At 45.4% G+C, this 20,345-nt stretch overlaps 1 protein-coding gene across 1 annotated transcript in view; it reads left to right on the top strand.

The window, feature by feature from the left end:
• The window catches only part of RYR3 (ryanodine receptor 3), a 357,957-nt gene that overhangs the window by 301,633 nt on the left and 35,979 nt on the right, over positions 1–20,345 (top strand). Inside the window, 15 exon segments of the mRNA XM_032593518.1 lie at positions 3,533–3,703; positions 4,681–4,740; positions 6,254–6,385; positions 7,415–7,527; positions 10,315–10,411; positions 11,990–12,114; positions 12,523–12,562; positions 13,538–13,594; positions 14,768–14,786; positions 14,789–14,824; positions 14,827–14,865; positions 15,013–15,092; positions 16,625–16,701; positions 19,719–19,792; positions 20,040–20,057. Of these exon segments, the coding sequence (XP_032449409.1) occupies positions 3,533–3,703; positions 4,681–4,740; positions 6,254–6,385; positions 7,415–7,527; positions 10,315–10,411; positions 11,990–12,114; positions 12,523–12,562; positions 13,538–13,594; positions 14,768–14,786; positions 14,789–14,824; positions 14,827–14,865; positions 15,013–15,092; positions 16,625–16,701; positions 19,719–19,792; positions 20,040–20,057 (1,138 nt within the window).

Consider the following 20,345-nt stretch of genomic DNA (forward strand, 5'->3'; position numbering starts at 1 on the left):
GTTGACTTGTCTTCATTTAACCTTTTAGTGGGGATAAGAACTTCACATGGTGCAGGCTTGCCTATTTTTATTTTATTTTTTTAAACGTTTTCTCTTTTTTTTAATGTTTGCTTCTTTTGAGAGAAAGAGTTCGTGTGTGCAAGCAGGAAAGGGGCAGAGAGCGAGGGGAGAGCGAATCCCAAGCAGGCTCTGACCTGAACTGAAATCAGGAGTTGGATGCTTAAGTAACTGAGCCACCCAGGTGCCCCTAGAGGACTTCTTGTTAGCAAACCTCCTTTTCATGGAAGCACACGCATTGCCCCTTAGCCCAGTTCTTCCTTCTCTTTTCCCAACCACAGATCTGCTGAAGGTGATAATGTGGGTGGGTGGAAGGAAGAAAGAAAACGGGGTCTTTGGTTACATGACAGATTATCTACAGCCCACCCAGGTGAAAGGAGGGAGGAGGGGGAGGGGAAAGGCTCTAGATCTAAAAGGTTCATGTGGGCGGCCAGACCAGAAGCCCACGTGGGTCTGAGTGGCACACGCTCCGGGAAGTTAATCTTCAAGGTGAACTTGACTTGGGGTGTTTTGCTTGGTTTGAGTGTACGTCCTCTTGACCAAATTAACCTCCATACTAACCTCCCGCTCACTTTTCATGCCATGCTCAGCTGGCTTCCAGAACTGTTGAGTTTCTGTTGTGTTGGCTGACAAATGGGGGCTAAGAAGCTATGACTAACATGTGCTACCTTATGCCTTGGACCCCTGCTTTTTACTGACTGACTCTTCTCCTTGTTTCTTTTCTTTTGTCTTCCCACACAGGCCATGCAAGTAAAGGTACAGGTCAAATGCATGATGTGTCTTTTCTGTCGTAGTATTAGAGGTGCCAGGCTCTGGCCACCCTCTGCACTGTGATCACCATGGGGGTGGTACAGAATGGATCTTCCCACCTGGAGGTCCCCCAGGCCTGCTCCAGGGAAGACACCTGCCCGTCAAAGAGTGAATGTAGGCCTACCCACCCTTGGAATGGGGAAGCCGGGGAAGCCAGCCAAGCCTCACCCTAACCGAGGTCTCCTTGCTATCTCTGCTCCCTTCCCCAGCTGCCCACTCTGCAGCCAGCACACTGACAGAGATAGGGATGCTGACAGGGCGTAGAGCCCAGGAGGCTCACTTCTCTGCTGTGCCATGCAGGGTCAGAGTCCTCTGTGCTGTCAGTGGCCCCAGGTTTTTCACACTGTATACCTCTGCCTCTTATGCAAGGCTCCCTTGACCCAAAGAGTTTTCCAATGACTCACCTTCAAGATTTGAAATCAGATAACCATGTGTTTTTGCACAAAGTGTGCATATGGTGGAATAAACCCTGGGACAACTTTCCAGCGACCCATACAGATGAGAACCTGGAAATATTTCTCTCTGTTCATCAATGTGTGTCTGCTGCCATTGTCACAAGCTCCCTGCCCTAGGCTGTGTGACAGAGAAAAGGAGACGTGCAAGAGCTAGGTCACTAGCTCTTAGTTAGAGAAGGAAAATGGAGGCATGGCCAGGTCGACTTGGGTCTGGATGTTGACTCAGGTGCTCACCTGCTGTGTGACCTTGGAAAAATCCTTTACCTTCCCTGAGCATCATGTTCTCACTTATATAACAGACTTGTCTGTGTATCAGTTATTGGGAAGATTAGAAATGTTTTATTTAAGTAGCAGGCACATTGGAGTCACATCACACATGCAGCATTTATAACAAGAACACCATGAGATTGGCCAAATAAAATAGAGCGAGCAAGAAATTATTTGACTCGGGTATCAAATCCGCCTCGTTACATTTTGCATATTTACTTGATTGCATACTGCATGTTACTATTTACCTTTTACATTTATATGTACAGGGCACCTCATAGTACAGGACACAAAACCGGGTTCTGTCCTTTATGGATGATGTTCAAGGGTAATGTAGACCGTAAAGGAGTTTTGCCTTAGGCACGACCTTTAGAATTCTATGCCTGATGGTAGAACATGTGAGGAACCTAGCAAGCACTCAGTAAATGATAGAACTCTTTGCGGTCTTTGCGGGAGCCAGCTTTCACTTTCCACCATGTTCTGGAACACACGAAGCTGCCTTCTGTTAGGCTCCTTTCTTACCCACTGCTCATTATTTCTGACCACCCCTCCCCCTGCTGTCCCGGCCTGACCTGCTGTTTTGGAGCACCCAGCACAAGGTGCCCTGCAACCAGCAGAAGTGTCTGGTGGTGTTTGGCCGGCCTCAGTTGTGCTGGCCGGGAGCTTCGCTGTGGTTGCTGTCATGTAACCACCTGAAGGTACAGTCACCACAGGCTGGGTGAAGGCCATCACATCCATTTCAGAGTGTCCATTAATAATGACGATCCTCTTTCATACTTTAAAGGTAATTTAAAGTAATTGAAGAGGTCAGTCCCAAGGCAGTGCTAATTCTCACCCTCCTCTCTCAGAAAACCTGTGCATCCTAAGATGAATTCTGCTCCAGCTCAGGGTCCCAAGTCTCACACTGCCAGTTCCGGGAGAGGCCCCTGGCCTCCCGCTGCTCCCAGAGCCCTGTGTCTATATGTCGTCATAAACCGCAGCACTGCCCCCTGATTCCTACGAACATTTCACAGGCACCTCATAAAGCCAAGCTTCACTGGGCTCCATGTGTCTTTCCCTCCACAGCCCCTGCTTCTGGCTCTCCGACATTCCCACACTTCCATTAAGCACCTGCCCAACTGACGCAAAGTCTAGCAAGTGTGGTAGCAGGTGGACAGTGTGCTCCTTCAGAGGCTGACCTCACAAAAATCCAGTCGCTGCAGGGCTTGTGTCCTTGAGTCTACCCATAAGGCCATGTGCCAGGGACACTGAGGGTTCTCAATTGAGAGCCTCCGTGCAGAGCCTTGAACTCTTCTGAAACCTACTACTCCGGTGGGTGGGCTTCACTGGGTAGATTCAGTTTAAGCAAAAGAAGGGTGGACTCTCGCAGACTGGGGGAGTTCTATTCAGTGTTTCTCCGAGCTTTCCCCTGCCAGATCCCAGAGCAGCCCTACTTTGGGACTTGTGTTTTCCGGTGAGAATTTGCACTGCCTCGGGGTAGAGGTTGAGCGGGATGCGGTGCTCCAAAACACTGGCTTCAGCCCTGGCAACAGAGCAGTTCAACGTAGAACGTCTTCCGTGTGTTTACTGATGCCCCAGCATCAGGATTCTCAGTTCTTTCCTGGAGTCATCTCATCAGTTATCAAATCATTCTTTTGGAAAGACACCAGTTTATCTGTCATTTGGGCCCGGAAACGAGTGAGCCAAGACTGCAGGTGTCTGTGGTTTTGGTCCACTTACATGGTTCTGTGAGCATGTGCACAGGGAGAGGCACAGGACCAGTGCTGGTCCTTTATGGCCACCCGGTTGTGTTTCACACACTCCTCTCACTGTGCTTTGACATGTACTGAGCCGCCCGCCCCCTCATGTACTGACAGGGCCACAAGGAGGCAGGCTGCCTCCAAGAGGAGGCCGTTCCTCTCAGAATCACTGAGCCCCTCTGTTTATTCAACCTCATCTCCTAGTCTGGAGGACAGGACCAGGAACGGAAGAAGACCAAGCGGAGGGGAGACTTGTACTCCATCCAGACCTCTCTCATCGTGGCTGCGCTCAAGAAAATGCTGCCCATTGGTTTGAATATGTGCACGCCAGGTGATCAGGAGCTAATCTCCCTTGCAAAGTCACGATACAGCTATGTAAGTCCCCTGTCTGCTCTGGCTGAGCATGAATACTGGTGGTGGCAGCTGCTCAGAGCCTGAAGGGCTAGTTCTCCTTCCCAGGGCGACAGATGAACAGAAACCAAGGTGCACACAGGCGATACACTCTGACCTTTACTGGTTTGGGGGCGCCTGGGGGGCTTAGTGGGTGCGCATCTGGACTCTTGATTCCAGCTCTTGTCATGATCCCAGGGTTGTGGGATTGAGCCCCACCATCAGGCTCTGTGCTGAGCATGGAGCCTGTTTAGATTCTTGTGCTCCCTCTCTCCCTCCCTCCCTCCCTCCCCTCACTTGCTCTCTCTCTCTGTCTCTAAAACAAAATAAATAATAAATTAACAAAAAAACTGGTTTAGGGCGCCTGGGTGGCTCAGTCGGTTAAGCGTCCGACTTCGGCTCAGGTCATGATCTCACGGTCCGTGAGTTCGAGCCCCGCATGGGGCTCTGTGCTGACAGCTCAGAGCCTGGAGCCTGCTTCAGATTCTGTGTCTCCCTCTCTCTCTGACCCTCCCCCATTCATGCTCTGTCTCTCTCTGTCTCAAAAATAAATAAACATTAAAAAATAAAATAAAAAAAAAACTGGTTTGAGAGCACATGCCCTTAGGACAAGTCTATAATTTTTCTTCTTTGTTCTTATAATAAACATTGCAGCTGGGCGCCTGGGTGGCTCAGTCAGTTAAGCATCCGACTGTTGGCTTCCGCTTGGGTCGTGTATCACATAGTTCGTGAGTTTGAGTCCCGTGTCGGGCTCCAAGCTGACAGTGCAGAGCCTGCTTGGATTCTCTCTCCCTCTCTCTCTGCTGCTTCCCCTGCTCACTCTTGTCTCTCTCTCAAAATAAATAAAACTTAAAAAAAAAAAAAGATCACAGCAAACTGCCATATGCCGCCCATACATCCCTGCACCTACTTTACATTTCCATAGTGACCTCTAGGAATAAAGCTGACGTCTCTTTCCACAGAGGGACACCGATGAAGAGGTGAAAGAACATGTGCGGAATAACTTGCACCTGCAGGAAAAGGTGATGTGGCAGGGAAGACAGAACTCATGCAGGCTTCCCTCTGGCTGTAGGGGGCCCTCCTCCCATTTAGTTTACTCCTGTTCTCTCTAACGTGTTCTAAAAAATGTCTCCCAGTACTGTTTTTTTAAGTGGTAGGACTAGCTCTCTGCCTTTAGTTTTGTTGTTGTTGGGGGGAGGGGTGGAGGGGGGGTGGTAGAGTTCTCCCTTCATTTTGTTCTTTCCTTTGCTATTACAAAGAGGATGCAAAGAGGCATTTATGAAGCATGCCTTCCCACCTGCCAGGTATACACATCCAGCCATAGCAGGGGGATTAGATCAGGTCTCAAATTGACTGACTGTGAGGCTTCTTCAACAGTGAAATGGACATTGGGAGGTGGGAGGTGGGGGAGTTTTAGCACAGCCTGATCTAGAGATTTGGAGTTGGTACAAACCGGGGGGAACCACTTGGATTTTAAAGGCTGTCTGAGATTTTTTTTTTTCCAGGCCTGTGAATCTGAACACTCTTTCCTCAGGTTAGAATACGCCCTAAGATGCGGGATTAGGCTGACCACAAAGCCATTCTTTCTACCCCAAACATATGGGTATAGTGGGGAAAATACACTACACAAGAAGGCAGTAAAAAGATATCCCAAGTGTCGGGATAAACAAGACCACTGTAAATCACAGGAATGAGGAGAAGTTGATGCAGCTGGGAAAATTAATAGAGCTTTCTGAACCTATATGTATCTTAGACGCTGGGGTTGTTAATAACCTTCAACGAAGAAGAGTGTGGGACCTAATTACCCATGCTGTGCACAAATGCAGAGCAAAAACTTACATAAAATTAGCCTTAAACCTTACCTATAAATCTCCTATAGAGACAACCCTAAAATCACTTGGAGAGTCTCCACCTCTTAGAATACAGGCTAACATGCCAATAAATAAAACTCCACCTGAAGACAAGGTCATGTTTAAACAACAACAAAAAACACATGAAAGAAAATCCACCATCATTAGAGAATCAGAAGATGTAACCAAGAGAAGATTCAAGCTTAAGGAACTGTAGAAAGAAATTTAAAAATTAGTGTGGTTGATAAATATTTAAAGAGCTAAAGATAGCTATGGTAGCCATAAAGCAACACTTGCTCTTTCGTTTTTTTTAAGGAGAGTGGATATGGGATTGACAAAAACCACATGGTGATTACAAAAGTTAAAAGCATTCATTAAAATTAAAAATCCAATTTATAGGTCAAAAAACAGGCTAGGCACAGCTGAAAAGAAATTTATGAATGGGAAGGTTGACTTCAGGAAATTAGAATGCAGTACAGATAGAAAGGGATGGAAATAGGACGAGTTAAGATACAGGCTAGAATGTGAAGTTTCTAAATAGCATCTACAATGTTCCAGTGAAGATGATAGAGAAATGGGAAAGAAGCGATAACAGAAGAGTCTCAGGTGCTCTGAAACCATGTGAGGAGTCAAGGCATTTCAGTGCAAGAGGTGCTGCTCACCTCCTGTGTGCTTTAATTTGCAGTCGGATGACCCAGCAGTAAAGTGGCAGCTGAACCTCTACAAAGATGTTTTGAAGAGTGAAGAACCTTCCAATCCAGAAAAGACCGTAGAGCGCGTACAGAGAATTTCCGCAGCTGTCTTCCATCTGGAGCAGGTAAGGCACATCTGCCCTGGGGACTGAGGAAGCGAGACTGCCCTGGAGACTAGAAAGCTGTCCTCTACACTCAGCTCTTAGTTAAGTGTTCTCGGGGCACCTGGATGGCTCAGTCTAAGGGTAAGCATCCAACTTCAGGCCAGGTCATGATACCACGCTTCATGGGTTCGAGCCCCGTGTTGGGCTCTGTGCTGACAGCTCGGAGCCTGGAGACTGCTTCATTCTGTATCTTTTTTTCTCTCTCTGCCCCTCTCCTGCTTGCACTCTGTCTCTCTGACTCCCAAAAATAAGTAAATAGTAAAAAAAAAAAATTTTTTTTTAATGTTCTCATAAGACCCAAAACCAGGAACAAGTATCATCCCAGCTCACCTCCAGATGTCATCTTGGTGCCTGATGGTAGCAGATTCCTCAATGCTTTTCCCTCAGAGGTTTTCTTTCTTTATTTTCTTTCGTTCTTTTTTTTTTTTTTTTTTTTTTTTTTTTTTTTTTTTTTTTTTTTTTTTTTTTGTTTTTTTTTTTTTTTTTTTTTACAAATTTTTGCCTTTAGAGCAATGACCCCTTCAAATCCCCCTACCCATTTGTAAACCTTCTATTAGGCAATAAACATACAAAACAGGTAGGAGAAGGCAGAAACACCTAAGACCTCCACAAACTGAATCATTTGCTCTCTGAGGGGCACTTCGGTGGCTCTGTTGGGTAAGCGTCCGACTTCAGCTCAGGTCTTGATCTCACGGTCCATGAGTTCAAGCCCCACGTCAGGCTGTATCTGACAGCTCAGAGCCTGGAGCCTACTTTGGGTTCTGTGTCTCCCTCTCTCTCTGCCCCTCCCCCATTGCCTCTGTCTCTCTCTCTCTCTCTCTCTCAAAAATAAACAATAAAAAAATTGAATAATTTGCTGCTGGGTACCTTTGGCTGGCTGTGGTTGAGAAATCAGAACTCTCGCAGGGTTGCGAAGCCTTAGCTGCAGGTGACTCCCTCTTGCCACCCAGTTAGCCTGGTGGTGCACCTACCCTTGTGATGTCTTCTCAGGTCGAACAGCCTTTGAGGTCCAAGAAGGCAGTCTGGCACAAACTGTTATCAAAGCAGCGGAAACGGGCAGTGGTGGCCTGTTTCAGGATGGCCCCTCTGTACAACTTGCCCAGGTAAGTATTCTGTCATTTTCTTCTGGCATGGGAGCCAGTGATGGGAATTAAGGTTTCCCCCCAGCTGTGCTCCCTTGTGGCACGAATACCCATGATCCAAGTTTTCCAATGAAGTTTTCCATAGATGGCCCTTACAGTCTGCATGTAGTATCATGGGCTATTAAGGCAGTCAAGGTAAGCAGAAAAACTAAAAACACATGTGATTCCCTCGTGCCCCATGCCTGCCTTAACTCCCCATTTTACACCTTAAAGTCAGCCCAGTTAGCATATGGAAGCTCTTAGTTTTACTGAGGTGGGATTCTTTGTGAGGATGTAAAGGAACCCTGGAAAAAGGAGGGTCTCTAAAATGCTTAACTCAGAATCCATCAACAGATCGAACAGTGTATCTATACTGAGGTACTTGGATGGCCCCAAAATTACTTTGTTTCCTCATCAGCTACAGAAATGTAACTTGAGAATCCGTGGGCACAGTGTCATCACCCTCAAGATGAAGAAAGGGCACTGGCTAAAGATGTCGTAAGAGGCCAGTTAGGGGCATATTGCCTTATCTGTGTGGTCAGTCTATACTCTGCAGTCAAAAATATGTGAAGGGTTTTCTGAAATGTACTCCATCAACACAGGGCAGAGTATCAGTGCAGATTGGATAAACGTTGACCACTAACACTTGACTCGGTGTTACTGGCGATGTGGCGGTTCTCCCATCCTCAGACTGATTGCAGAGTCAACAAGGTCGGGCCTGTGACCAGTAAACAAAGCTGGTGTTAGAATATCAGCCTCTGCTTCATCAGCTTGCAAATCAGTATGAACCATCCTCACCTGGTCAGGAAAAATAAACTGACTTGGAAAGGCATTTTCTGAATGTAAATAAATGTTCCCTTGGACTATGAGCTAACAGACGATTCCTAGGCTTGACACTTGCTTTCAGCAGACTGTGTTTCTTGGCCATCATTCATTCTGTGACCCTGTGTTGAGCCAATTGGCCTCTTGAGCTTTCCCACTGGGGTCTTTGAAGGTAGTGAAGAATGATGACCTCTGAGGCACACACCTGGTCCTCCAGGACTCTTGAGAAAACAGACTAGTGTCTTCGGAATTAGAATTCATGAATGAGAAGCCAAAATTTTAAGTCAAATAGTCATGGGTATGAAGGCCACTGAAGTCCTGGCAAAAAGTGAAATTCATAGCCCAGTAGAGAAAGCAAAAATGCACAGGATTTTTGTCTGTTTCCTAGAAGTGGTGAAGTATCCAAAGGCATCGGCTTTCCTCTGTGGTAGAGGCCCATGCCTCATGTGCTAACTGGGTCTCCGGGAGGACTCTGTTCTCAGCACATGTCTCCAGGGCCAGCCAGGCAGAAATTAAATCTCACAAAACAAGCATTTTTTTTCCTAAATCCTTTGAAAATGTTAGTAGCATCCTCTTATGTTTCGGTTGCTCCTTCAGCAACCCTCTCTACCCCTGTACAGGGAACAGTTAAGTCCAGGAATTCACTGTGTCTTTGATGAAATGTGGCCAGGCCCGCCTGTAACCCAGCTGTTTAGAGAGTTTGCCTTGGATTTCTCCCCAGCATGGAGGATTGTAGGTATATTTTATAACAGCAATTAAAAACGGAGAAGCTGGTGGTGGAGACCACTTCTTTCTCCACCTTGTCATGATCTAAACTGCATGGAGTCTTCCAGATGGAAGGGCTAAAGGGATTTATTTTATTATGTGAAAACTGTTTCTCTGATGTTAGTTTTTAAAAGACAACCTGTGTGCTTTTCTCCAGACACAAAATTAACAATTTCTTCCTGAGCACCTTTCAACGGGTTTGGCTGGAAAAGGTTAATGAAAAAACTCAGTATGACAGGCTTATACCCATTTTAATGGTAATGTAACCTGTGGAGAGACCCACTCACTTTCTGCACACTCCTCCTTTCTTGATTCATGATTTAACATTACCATAAAAACACAAATTTGTACAATTTTTAAGAAGACCTCTGATTGGTCAGAATTCGAAGAAAGACGGCAAGGGTTGTGTTCTTCCAGAAACCAAGGTCAGGTCTTAGATGACTCTGATGTTGACCTGCATCTTATTTTTTTACTCCTTCCCTCTCACCACTATCCTCACCTCTGGGAATCAGTTAACCACGATTCAGTGCCATATTCCCAGGAGTCAGTCCTGGCTTTTAGAGAGTAGGTGGCTCTTGACAGTTACTCAGTGTTCCAGGGCCACCACTGGAGTCCATGCGGCATACAGAAGTGGTGCTCGAAGCATAGCACACCCAAGTCTTGCCTTCCTAACAAAAGCCGGAGCACCTTGGAGGTGTCGTTCCTTGGAGACACTGCAAAGGACCCACGCTTTGCTGCTTTCGATATATCTGCGGCTACACCACTCGCCGTCGGCATTACTTAAATGGGATTACCTGGACAGGTTATTGGCCAAAAGGGATAACCACATTGCCATATTAAGCAGATACTTCAGGATTGTGTCTTGGCCCAATGAATCATTTCTCATTAGAAAAGAAATGTGATAAAGACCCCTGGGGACCAGAGTAGGAATTCAGTTACCACCAGCTCCCCCCTAACCATGATTAGTTCATTCAGAAGGTGTTCCAGACATTCGGGAACTGGCATGTTAGAGGGTTCTGGTTTCTTTGAAATTAATGCTTCTGGTGTACTTCCGGCTGCCCTGACCAATCAGAAGGCAAGAATTGTACAAAAGTCTGTCCTGCTTACTAACCGTAACCACCCAAACTAAAACAAGGTGTGCCATGGATCCCTCTTGACCTCACTCTCACCCCTTCCGCTCAGGCACCGCTCCATTAACCTCTTCCTCCATGGCTATCAGAGATTTTGGATAGAAACAGAGGAGTATTCCTTTGAAGAGAAACTAGTACAGGACTTGGCTGTAAGTACTGACTCAGCTGGAAGCAGATATGGGTGTGAATGAATTTGACTTTTGTATTCATGTGTGTGTGTTGTCACAGTTAAACATTCACAAAGAATCGGATGTATCCGTTGGGAAGGAACTAACTGTGTAAATTATCAGAGGAGGCCCTGCTAATGGTCGTAGGAGCCAGAGGATGAATTTCACTTGGAGGTGCTACTGTTACCATCCTCATCATCATTATTAACAACTAATATTTCTCGGGATGCACAGCCATGCGATGAAAAGTTCACGCTAAGTGAAGTTTTGAGCACCATTGGTTGCAGGAGGCCACCCCGTCCTAGCCGAGGCTCTGCATTTCTGGCCAGTAGCTCTGCTTTAGGGAAGGCACATCCAAATCCCCTTCCTGCATTTCACATTCCTGTATCTGGCCCTTCAGAAAACGTGTCATGCCCGTCTCTAACAGACTTCATGCTCTAAAACTACTTAAAACGACATGCAAGGGGAAAAAGCTGACTGCAGAAGCACCACAGAGCCTCGTCCTGGTTCAGACAAAAAATAAACCCTCCATTCCATTGACCAACCCATGGTTCTTTTTTCTCTTTCCCCTTACTTCCCCCGTTTATTTTTTCTCTCATCCCTTAGTCTCTCTGTTAATCTTGTTCTGTGTTTCTCATATCCAGTCTTTTGTTTCTCTTTCCCTGTCTCCCTTTGTTTCTTTTCCTTCTCCTCTCTTTTTGCTTTTAATCCTTTCTCTCCCATTTTTCTCCCATTTGTCTTTATGCCCTTCATTCTTTTCCTCTACTCCCATCAGTAAGAATGACGGCTCTTAAGTTTTCCCAGCTTCTTGATGACTGAACTTGACAGTGAGCCCTGCCTTTTCGGCCCTGCCCTTCGGAACCGTTCACGCAGCCTGCGTAGCTCTCACAATTTACTGAATATGGTCTGCCCTGCGGGCTCTGCCGCTGCTAGAAACTCCCACCTCTTGCATCAGCTGCTATTTCCTTTTCCATAAGAGGAGATTGAGAAGAGTTAAAGAGGAGAAACTGCCAGGCTTGGAGCTCCAGGATGACATCATTCAGGAAGAAGATTCTAGAATCAGCAGTGAAGTTAGGAGAGAAATGAATAGTTAGCAGACCCCAAATGGCCCCATGTTTTATAACTCCTACCCCACCCCTATTTCCAGCCCACCTCTCCGGGAGAACTTTCAAGTGTTGACCGAGAGGTCCAGACTCTCGGGGAGCTGTCCAGAGCCTCCCTCCTGAACTCGGGTGCCCAGAGCTTGCATGAGACTTCTGCTCACTGGAGTCTGTAGCTCCTCCCCTGTGGTCAGGCTTTTGCTTTTCCTTTCATTTGTTGGAATTGAGAATTGCAATGTTTCTTTGGCTGAAAAAAAAATATATATATATATTTTACGTCCCAAACCTTGCATCCTTAAGGGCTTCTCGTCCAGTGATATACATACGACATAGTGGTTTCTCTCTGTGCTTTGATCTGATGCACTGTGTGCCTTGCGCTTTCCCTTCTCTTTGTTCGCATGTGGTTGTGTGGCTTGTGCTGAGGTCCATGCCTAACACCTGTCTGCATTGGTTTGTGTAGAAATGCCCCAAGGTGGAAGAGGAGGAGGAGGAGGAGACAGACAAGCACCCAGACCCAACACTTCATCAGATCATTCCATTTTAGCCGCAAGCTCTCACGGAGGGAGGTCAGCACCAGCTCGCAGAGTGTATGCTCTCAGAGCAGGAGTGGCTGTACCAGCCCCACACTTTCATCCCACAGACGGCACTCCCTGGAAAGGGGGTGCCAGATTCAAACAGTTCTTCCTGGCTGCCCTATTGTGGCCATCAGGAAACATCCAGGGAAACTACATAAGCCACAGCCCTCTCGTCATAACGTGAGACACTGAGGCTGAAGAGGAGCCTACAACTGTAACCTTGATCCCTGAATTCCACCATCAGCCAATGCTGGTGCAGATTTTCAGAGCGGTTTCTAAGAATCCGGGTGGGGGAAGGGGTTTGTTCATTCACTCACTAGTACATAGAATTTAAGATTTCTGTGGCTCTTAGTCTTTTCTGCTGAGTCCAAAAAAGAGCCTGCTAAATATTCCTCCATTCTTTCCAGCAAATTGGAAGACGACCCCTTGTACACTCCTATTCCAGCATGATGGCCAAGGTACACCTCAGTTTTCTGCTCTCATCGTCTCAGTCTTTCTCTCTTCCCTTTTGCCTCTTCAGACACGCGAAAACTGTCATTTTGAACAGCAGGGCATAGGACTCGGTCATGACACGGACTCCAGGCACTGCACAATTCATGTGCCATAGGGGTGACATTAGCAAACCATTCCACCATCCCCCTCAGGAAACTCAGAAGCGTTGCGGAAACAGGGTGCCAATGGCTCAGTTCACCCAGCAGTTCCAAGCCAGCTATATGGAGTTTAGGTGTATAGATGTCTTTGCATTTTCAGTCATGTTCAGAATATATCCAAAAGCTCAAACACATCTGTAGGTGAAGGAAGTTCAGTACATTTGGAAACAGGCTTTAGACACTGGAATGAGAGCCTGTGCTCTGGCAGAGGCAGAGTGACATTGTTCCTATGTCACGTAGAATGACCGTGGCCTCCGGAATGCTGAGTGGTAAGGGAATTGCTCCTTCTCAATGTGAAACCTTCACATCAGGCAGAAAGAGGGATAAGTTGGGGTACAGGAGCACCTGTTCCTTTAGCTGCTGCACCACAGGGTCATGATGAGAAGGAGCACTTGGGATTCACATCCTAGGTGTCTCCAGTCTTCTTGCCAATCCCTGAGCTCTTGTTTGGAAAGGGACAGCTCCCTACACTCTTGCCTCCCTTTACAGCAGAACTTTATATGGTGGAAGAGTTCAGGTCTGTGGTTAAACCAGGTAGGTCCCTGCTGGCTCTGTGAGCTTGGTGTTCCCATTTCTCATTTCTGAACCCCTTGGTAGCTGCAAAGATGACATTTCGAGTAGAATGTTGCCCTGCAGTGGTCAAAATGTTCTTGGCTTACAAAGTGCTGAGGTCCTGAGGTGCGTGTCAATTACATCCTGTCCCTTGCCCTTGCACAGTAGAACAGTCTTGTTTATTAGGCTTATCTTTAATTGTTTCCTCCTTTCCTGTTCCACGGAATCCAGAGTTGTCAGAGTGGGGAGGACGAAGAAGAAGAGGAAGACAAGGAAAAGACATTTGAAGTAAGTTTTTACTAAGATTGAAGACAGGGCCACCTCCAAAGCCAAAAGCAACAATCAGACCTTCAGAGGTGGGTGCTGACATTAACCATGTGGCACGCCCACCACGTGTATCTGGTGACAAGCACACAGGTCTGCGTGCATGGAGCGCATGCGTTAGCCATGGTTCTGTTGTCTCTCTTCCAGCCTAAGGAAAAGTAGCAGGCACCCAGTCAGTCCACAAACCCCCCACGGTTTGGTCTTCTGGGAAATTTTGTACTCCTACTCAAATATGGTAGCAACAGGAGCGAGAGAAGGACAAATTCAAACGTCTAAACATGAAAACTGAAACCAATGGAGACTAGGGTGATTTTTGGACTACTATTCTATAAATGTAATTACTAGCAATTTTGATTTTGAGGCATGCAGGACTCAGAGTCTCCCAAGATAAAAACCTTATTAGTTTACTGGTACCCTTTTTATAGACACAGTAGACAACAGTGAAAGTAACTATAATTATAGTTCTGGAAGGCCTTGACATTCTAATATGCCATATTTGGTAAAGTCTCTGTTAATGGTGGCTGAGCATTCTAAAAAAATTTTTTTTAATGTTTATTTTTGAGACAGAGAGCATGAATGGGGAGGGTCAGAGAGAGAGGGAGACACAGAATCTGAAACAGGCTCTGGGCTCTGAGCTGTTAGCACAGAGCCCGACACGGGGCTCGAACTCACAGGCTGTGAGATCATGACCCGAGCTGAAGTCGGACGCTCAACCGACTGAGCCACCCAGGCACCCCGGCCTGAGCATTCTAGATAAATGGGTGTTCTCTACATTCAGGCAGATTTGCTTCACCTGAGCCCTCAGCAGGTTTCACTGTATGTTGGAACATTGAAAACAAACACATTTTCACCCGGGGTCACTTCCTATAATTATAGTATTACAGGGAATGGGCTATGTTTCCTACCAGTGCAGAAAGTGGGAAATTCATCATCACCATAGGAGTGAATTGTGGATGGGCAGTTTGGAAAGCTGAATAGTGTCTGAAAACCAACCTCAGATGTCTCCTCTGTTCAAAATTACATGTGTTGCTTTCCTTAAGCAGATTCTCTCCCTCAGTGTACCTTACCATGGCAGATTGCCTGAGGATTAATAAATCTTCCCTTGCTTTGTTTTTTGTTGTTGCTTTTTCTTTCCAGGAGAAGGAAATGGAAAAGCAGAAACCCTCTACCAACAAGCTCGACTGCATGAGCGTGGGCTGCAGAGATGGTCCTCCAGATGATAAGTGCCAGCAAAGGTGATTCTGTGATTTGTGGATGGGCCCTGTAGCTGCCACAGTGATAGCACACTGTGACACAAGTCATTAAAGAGTCCCAACAAAGCCCAGTAGATGTGATTTACCCTCTGTTTCCTTGGTAATTCAATCGAATCTTCACCATGGCAGGTGAGATGAGCCCCATGGTGGTTGAGACTCTGAAGCTGGGGATCGCCATTCTGAATGGGGGCAACGCTGGTGTACAACAGGTACTGGGGACTCAAGTTGGTAGTGCACACTTCCCAGGGTATTCCCAGTTGGCAGCTGTCACACTTCAGGCAAGAGGTGTTGACTCTGACAGCGGGAGCCACCCAGAATCACCTGTGCTGGTGTTTTGCCCTTAGTGGCCAATTATTCAGAGTGGCTGGGAACACAGATAAAACCAGAGCTAGGAGGCTACAGATAAATGTAGGCTTGATAAAGAGGGTTTACCCATGGTTCAAAGAGAAAAACATTTAATTTTTCATCATCAGATGATTTATTTCTTGTACAAACAGGCTCTGAAGGAAGTTCTCTAAGCCTTAGGTTTTTATTTTAATCTTTATGTATTAGCTGTCTTCCCCGAGCAAGGAGCCCAGTTGGTTAAGTGGAGTTCATAAACCCCACACACCTGTTTGTCCGTTCATTCATTTGTTTATTCATTCATTCAGTAACCGTATTGTGATTGCTGACAACACTAAGGTCAGCCTCTGCTCTGGGATGAAGGTACAGCAGTGAATGAAGCAACTACAAACTCTTGCCACCACGCATTATGAGAACACACGGAAGCCCAATGGGAGCTCCTGGCACATGGAACTCATTCAACAATCTGAGTTGAAACTGGTCGCAGGAGACAGGAAGATTCTGGTGTCTCCAGGGCCCTCCAGGCTCTGCCTGAAATCATCTGTGTGCCCAGGAATGTGACATTTCAAAGACTCGGCATTCGTGAGGGTACATCACAGAGAGATGTAGCCTGTGAGAACTTCCAGATTTATAACTACCTTATTGTACATAATTTTTCCCAGCCTTTCACTCTTCCCAAACCAATTTGTCACGAAAGAACTTCCATTTTCTAAGACACCCTTCACTTTCTCTTCTCTTCCATCACCACCCATCAGTTGATTTCCTTTCCTTTCCTTTTCTTTCCTTTCCTTTCCTTTCCTTTCCTTTCCTTTCCTTTCCTTTTTTCTTTTCTTTCTGCTTTTCTTTCTTTCTTTCTTTCTTTTTCTTTTCTTCTTTCTTTCTTTCTTTCTTTTACATTTTTATGATGTCAGACAAAGTTACTGCCTTCCCAGTAACAGAGAACAGAGGTAACAAAGTCTGATTGTGAAAGACAGTGAACTCTCAACTGGGTTCATTACTGGCTAAGCTTGCTCCAGGGTACCATACTGAGTACATGAGTTTTTCATATTCTATCTCAGCAACATTTAACAGATCACAGTCCTGGTGCTTGTTCCCAAATGGGAGACTTTAAACAGTAAATCTATGAATGCCCGTGGTCTCCTATACTGCCCTAGCACAAATGCCAGTGGATCTTTATAAAATAAAATGTCCATCCAAAGAGATTCTGGTTCCATAACAAGAGGGTGGGGCTCAGGCACATGGAAAGGTTTATGTGGTTCTAATGCTTACCCAAGATTACAAACCACCTGGATATGACTCTGTGTGACTGGGCTTGGCATTTCTCCGTAACATTTGGGAGGGTCAGTATTTGTGGCATAATTTACATTGCTTTTCCTTTTAAAATGTGTCTCCCTTATAGAAAATGCTAGACTACCTAAAGGAGAAAAAGGATGCTGGATTCTTTCAAAGCCTTTCCGGCCTAATGCAGTCTTGCAGGTAAATATGGGAAAACCACCTATAGCGTTTTTTTCTGTTCAGAAGAAAGAAGAATGGGGTGAGGAGGAGCACAAAATAGAATAGTTTGTCAAGGAATTGTTGAGGAAAGACCTACCTGCCTTAGAAAGCTAAAAGGATGGGGATTGTTCCTCCAGTCTGTAAGATTACATTCAAAGAGCATACAGAAGGGAAAATGTAATCTCCATTACGCACACACAACACCTCGTTTGGTTTTTTAATTACCTTTACCTCCTTTTTGGGGGTATGTTGTTTTTCTCAGAGCTGAGTGTTTCGCCTAAACATAAATCCTCATAAAAGTCAATCCAGAAAAGAATGAAAAAGAGAAGGAATACCTCACTAGGACTCTAATGCTGTGTTTTCATTAGACCCATTAGGCACTTTGTTAATCTTCATCCTTAACAATTCTTGGAGCCTGAGTAAGTATTGGGTGGGTACATATTTGACAGATCCATTTCGACAGAGGGACATCCTAACCCAGGAATATTTTGCCATAGCCTAAAAACCAAAGTGTTACACTTCGCACTTTTATTACCATGTATGTAAGCGTCACCTCATGGCTGACCCCCTGACGAATGAACAATGTGTAGCCAAAGGTCATAAGGTTACCATACTTGCTCATTTTGGAAACAAGCTAGCAATCTTTCCAAGTAAAGTGTCAGTTTATCCTCTAAGATTCATATGTATTGTGAATAGTCTACAGCTCGTTCTGAAAGAAATCAAGGTTGGGACACCTGGGTGGCTCAGTTGATTAAGCGTCCAAGTCTTGGCTTAGGCTCAGGTCATGAACTTACAATTAGTGAGTTCAAGCCCCACATCAGGCTCTGCATTGATGGTGTGGAGCCTGCTTGAAATTCTCCCTCTCCCTCTCCACCTCCCTCTCTCTCTCTGCCTCCCTCTTTCTCTCTCCCTCCCTCCTTCCCTCTCTCTCCCTCTCTGCCCCTCCCCAACTCATGCTCTCACGTGCTCTCAGAATAAATAGGTAAGCTTTAAAAAAAAGAAAGAAGGGTGCCTGGGTGGCTCATTGGTTAAGCCTCCGACTTCAGCTCAGGTCATGATCTCATGGTTTGTAGGTTTGAGCCCCCCCACATCAGACTGTGCTGACAGCTCAGAGCCTGGAGCCTGCTTCGAATTCTGTGTCTCCCTCTCTCTCTGCCCTCCCCTGTTAACTTTCTGTCTCTTTCTTTCTCTCCCTCTCTCAAAAATTAACAAACATTAAAATTTCTAAATAAAAAAAAAAGAAAGCAAAGTTATAATTATCTAGCTCATTTTCCTCTAATTAATATTCTTAAAAATAGAGCATTAGGCTTTGCACTTAAAAATTTGCGGGATGGACATTCTTTTGGTGGAGTTCATAATTTTACTAATCTTCTTTGATGGAGTAAATATCGTACCCAGGGGTTGTAGGGAGCATATTTGAGCTGCGGTACAATCCCTTATACTGAGCTCCATTTTCCCCCTACCATAACCAATCCATTTATTACTTCTCTCAGGAAAAGAAAATGTGATAGTGTCTGACCTGACCCAGTGTAAAATAGTACATGTAGACTCAGAGATGGCAAAAATCAAGGCAGCCCAGTTCCATATTGCTCATGAAATTCTCAATTAAATTTCTGAGTGTTCTCTTAGTAGTCTGTAACACTTCCTATTACTAAACTCATTTATAATGATGGCTTGGAGAGACAAGTGACATACCTTTAGAAGCCAACTGAGTTCTCACAGAAGTTTTAGGATATTTTTATGCTTCTCTACTGATTATAAAATAATACGTATTTGTAAAATATTGAAACAGAGAAGTTAAAACATTTGAAATGGGTGGCTTGGAACACTGTAAGGGTCAGAAATGTCTCCAGATTGTCTGCTGAATCAGAACTGCTGCTTTAAAGCAGCTATGTCCAAAGGCCCTGTTTCCCTTGACAGCAAAACCCAAATAGAAGGATGGTTTTATGTTATTGAGAAGACCCTGTTTACAGCAGGATCTGAGAAAAACCAACAACATGGCAGTAGGAATTTTCACTGTTTTCTCTTTAAAATGTATCTAAGTTGCAGAAGATCTGTGGCTCCCTAAAAGGGGGAAGAAATGCTGGATTTTTCCCTAACATCTTTCCAATCCAACGGTCATTTCCTTTGCCCAGTGGTAAAAGGAAGGCAAAGTTTTGTGGACTCTTAAAGGACTCAGCCACAAGCTACCCTAACAGCTAGATTTTTGTGAGACCTTATATGGTTCTGTAAAGTCTTTCAGAGTTGGGAAGGAGTTAGAGCCTGTCAGAGAACTAGAATGAGTCCCAATTGGAAATAATATGATTATACATTGTCCTCTTTATCAAGTTCTGTGGTGGTGCTCGTGGCTCCTGGCTAAGTAGGATTTGGTGGTGTCTGTGACTGAGAAATTTGGAGAAAGTGTGGGAACAAGAAAAAAAAAGGGGCCAGCTTGTTACAGGTTCAGGAATACTACGGACACCATTGCCCCCCGAAAGCTTCATCCAGCTGCTGTTGGCTTCTGAATGATGCAAGAATTCTAAAAGGGTGTGGCCCTTTGAAATCTGAAATTTGTAGCCCTTTCCATCAATGTTCATTCTGAGCACTAAAAACTACAGTTCCTTGTGATTCTCAGAATAGGTAAATGCAGGAGGTGAGCGTTAATTAGTGCAATTTGAAGTCAACTTTCTTTTGGGAACTCTTAGAAGCAGATTATTCCAACTCTACTTGAGAAACCTTTGTAAATCTTCATGCGTAAGAAAGGGCTCAAACTGGACAAACAAGGGCAGCTGTAACTCTTTCTGACCCTTCTCCGTGCATGTCTGTGAGCTGTGGGCATCCTTGGACAACACCGCTTGGCGCAAACCCAGGGAACTGTCACACTTTCAACCACACTGTAATGTGTTAGGCCATTTATGGTAATAATGACAAGATTCTTAGTCAATAGGTACAAGTGACGTTAGAAATCCATTTCCCGGCGTGCATAGCCCTGAACCTTGTTTTCTCTTGTCTGTTACAAGTGTCCTTGATTTGAATGCATTTGAGAGGCAGAATAAAGCTGAAGGCCTGGGGATGGTTACTGAGGAAGGAACACGTAAGTAACGAATGAATGTGAAGGCCATTCTCTTCCTGATTTCCACCTTCGTTAACTATTTTTGTTAGAGCCCCTGCTCGGTGCATCTAAATGTGCAAGGGTGTGCTCACTTTCAGCACAATATTTCCATCAGTAGCTTTGATAAAGGCTGGATGTGTCCATAGAGCCAATCTTAACTAGACACAGTTTATCATGGTCTTTATGATTTTTCTTACTTTGCATTCTTCTGTTTTTCTCTTATCCCCAGTCATTGTCCGTGAGCGTGGTAAGTTTGAGTTTCTGGCCCAAGTTGTCTACCATGTATGAGAGCCCTCAGGGACCTTATTAGTTGCTGCAGTGCGGACACATTTTAGGCTTGGTGGTTGCATGTGAAGCTTAACTCAGCAGTTCGATGCCTAATTAAGGAACTGTCTTCCATCTGTAAAGCATGGGTATGGACTGTGCACCGTTACTGCCCTTAGCCTAGCTGTTTTCCTTACAAATGCATGGAAGGTGGGGGGGCTGAACATTTTAGCTTTGTTGGTCATTGCATTTTGCGGCCTCAGCTCCAGGT

The sequence above is a fragment of the Lynx canadensis genome, chromosome B3 (assembly GCF_007474595.2).
Source record: "Lynx canadensis isolate LIC74 chromosome B3, mLynCan4.pri.v2, whole genome shotgun sequence".
NCBI lineage: Eukaryota > Metazoa > Chordata > Mammalia > Carnivora > Felidae > Lynx > Lynx canadensis.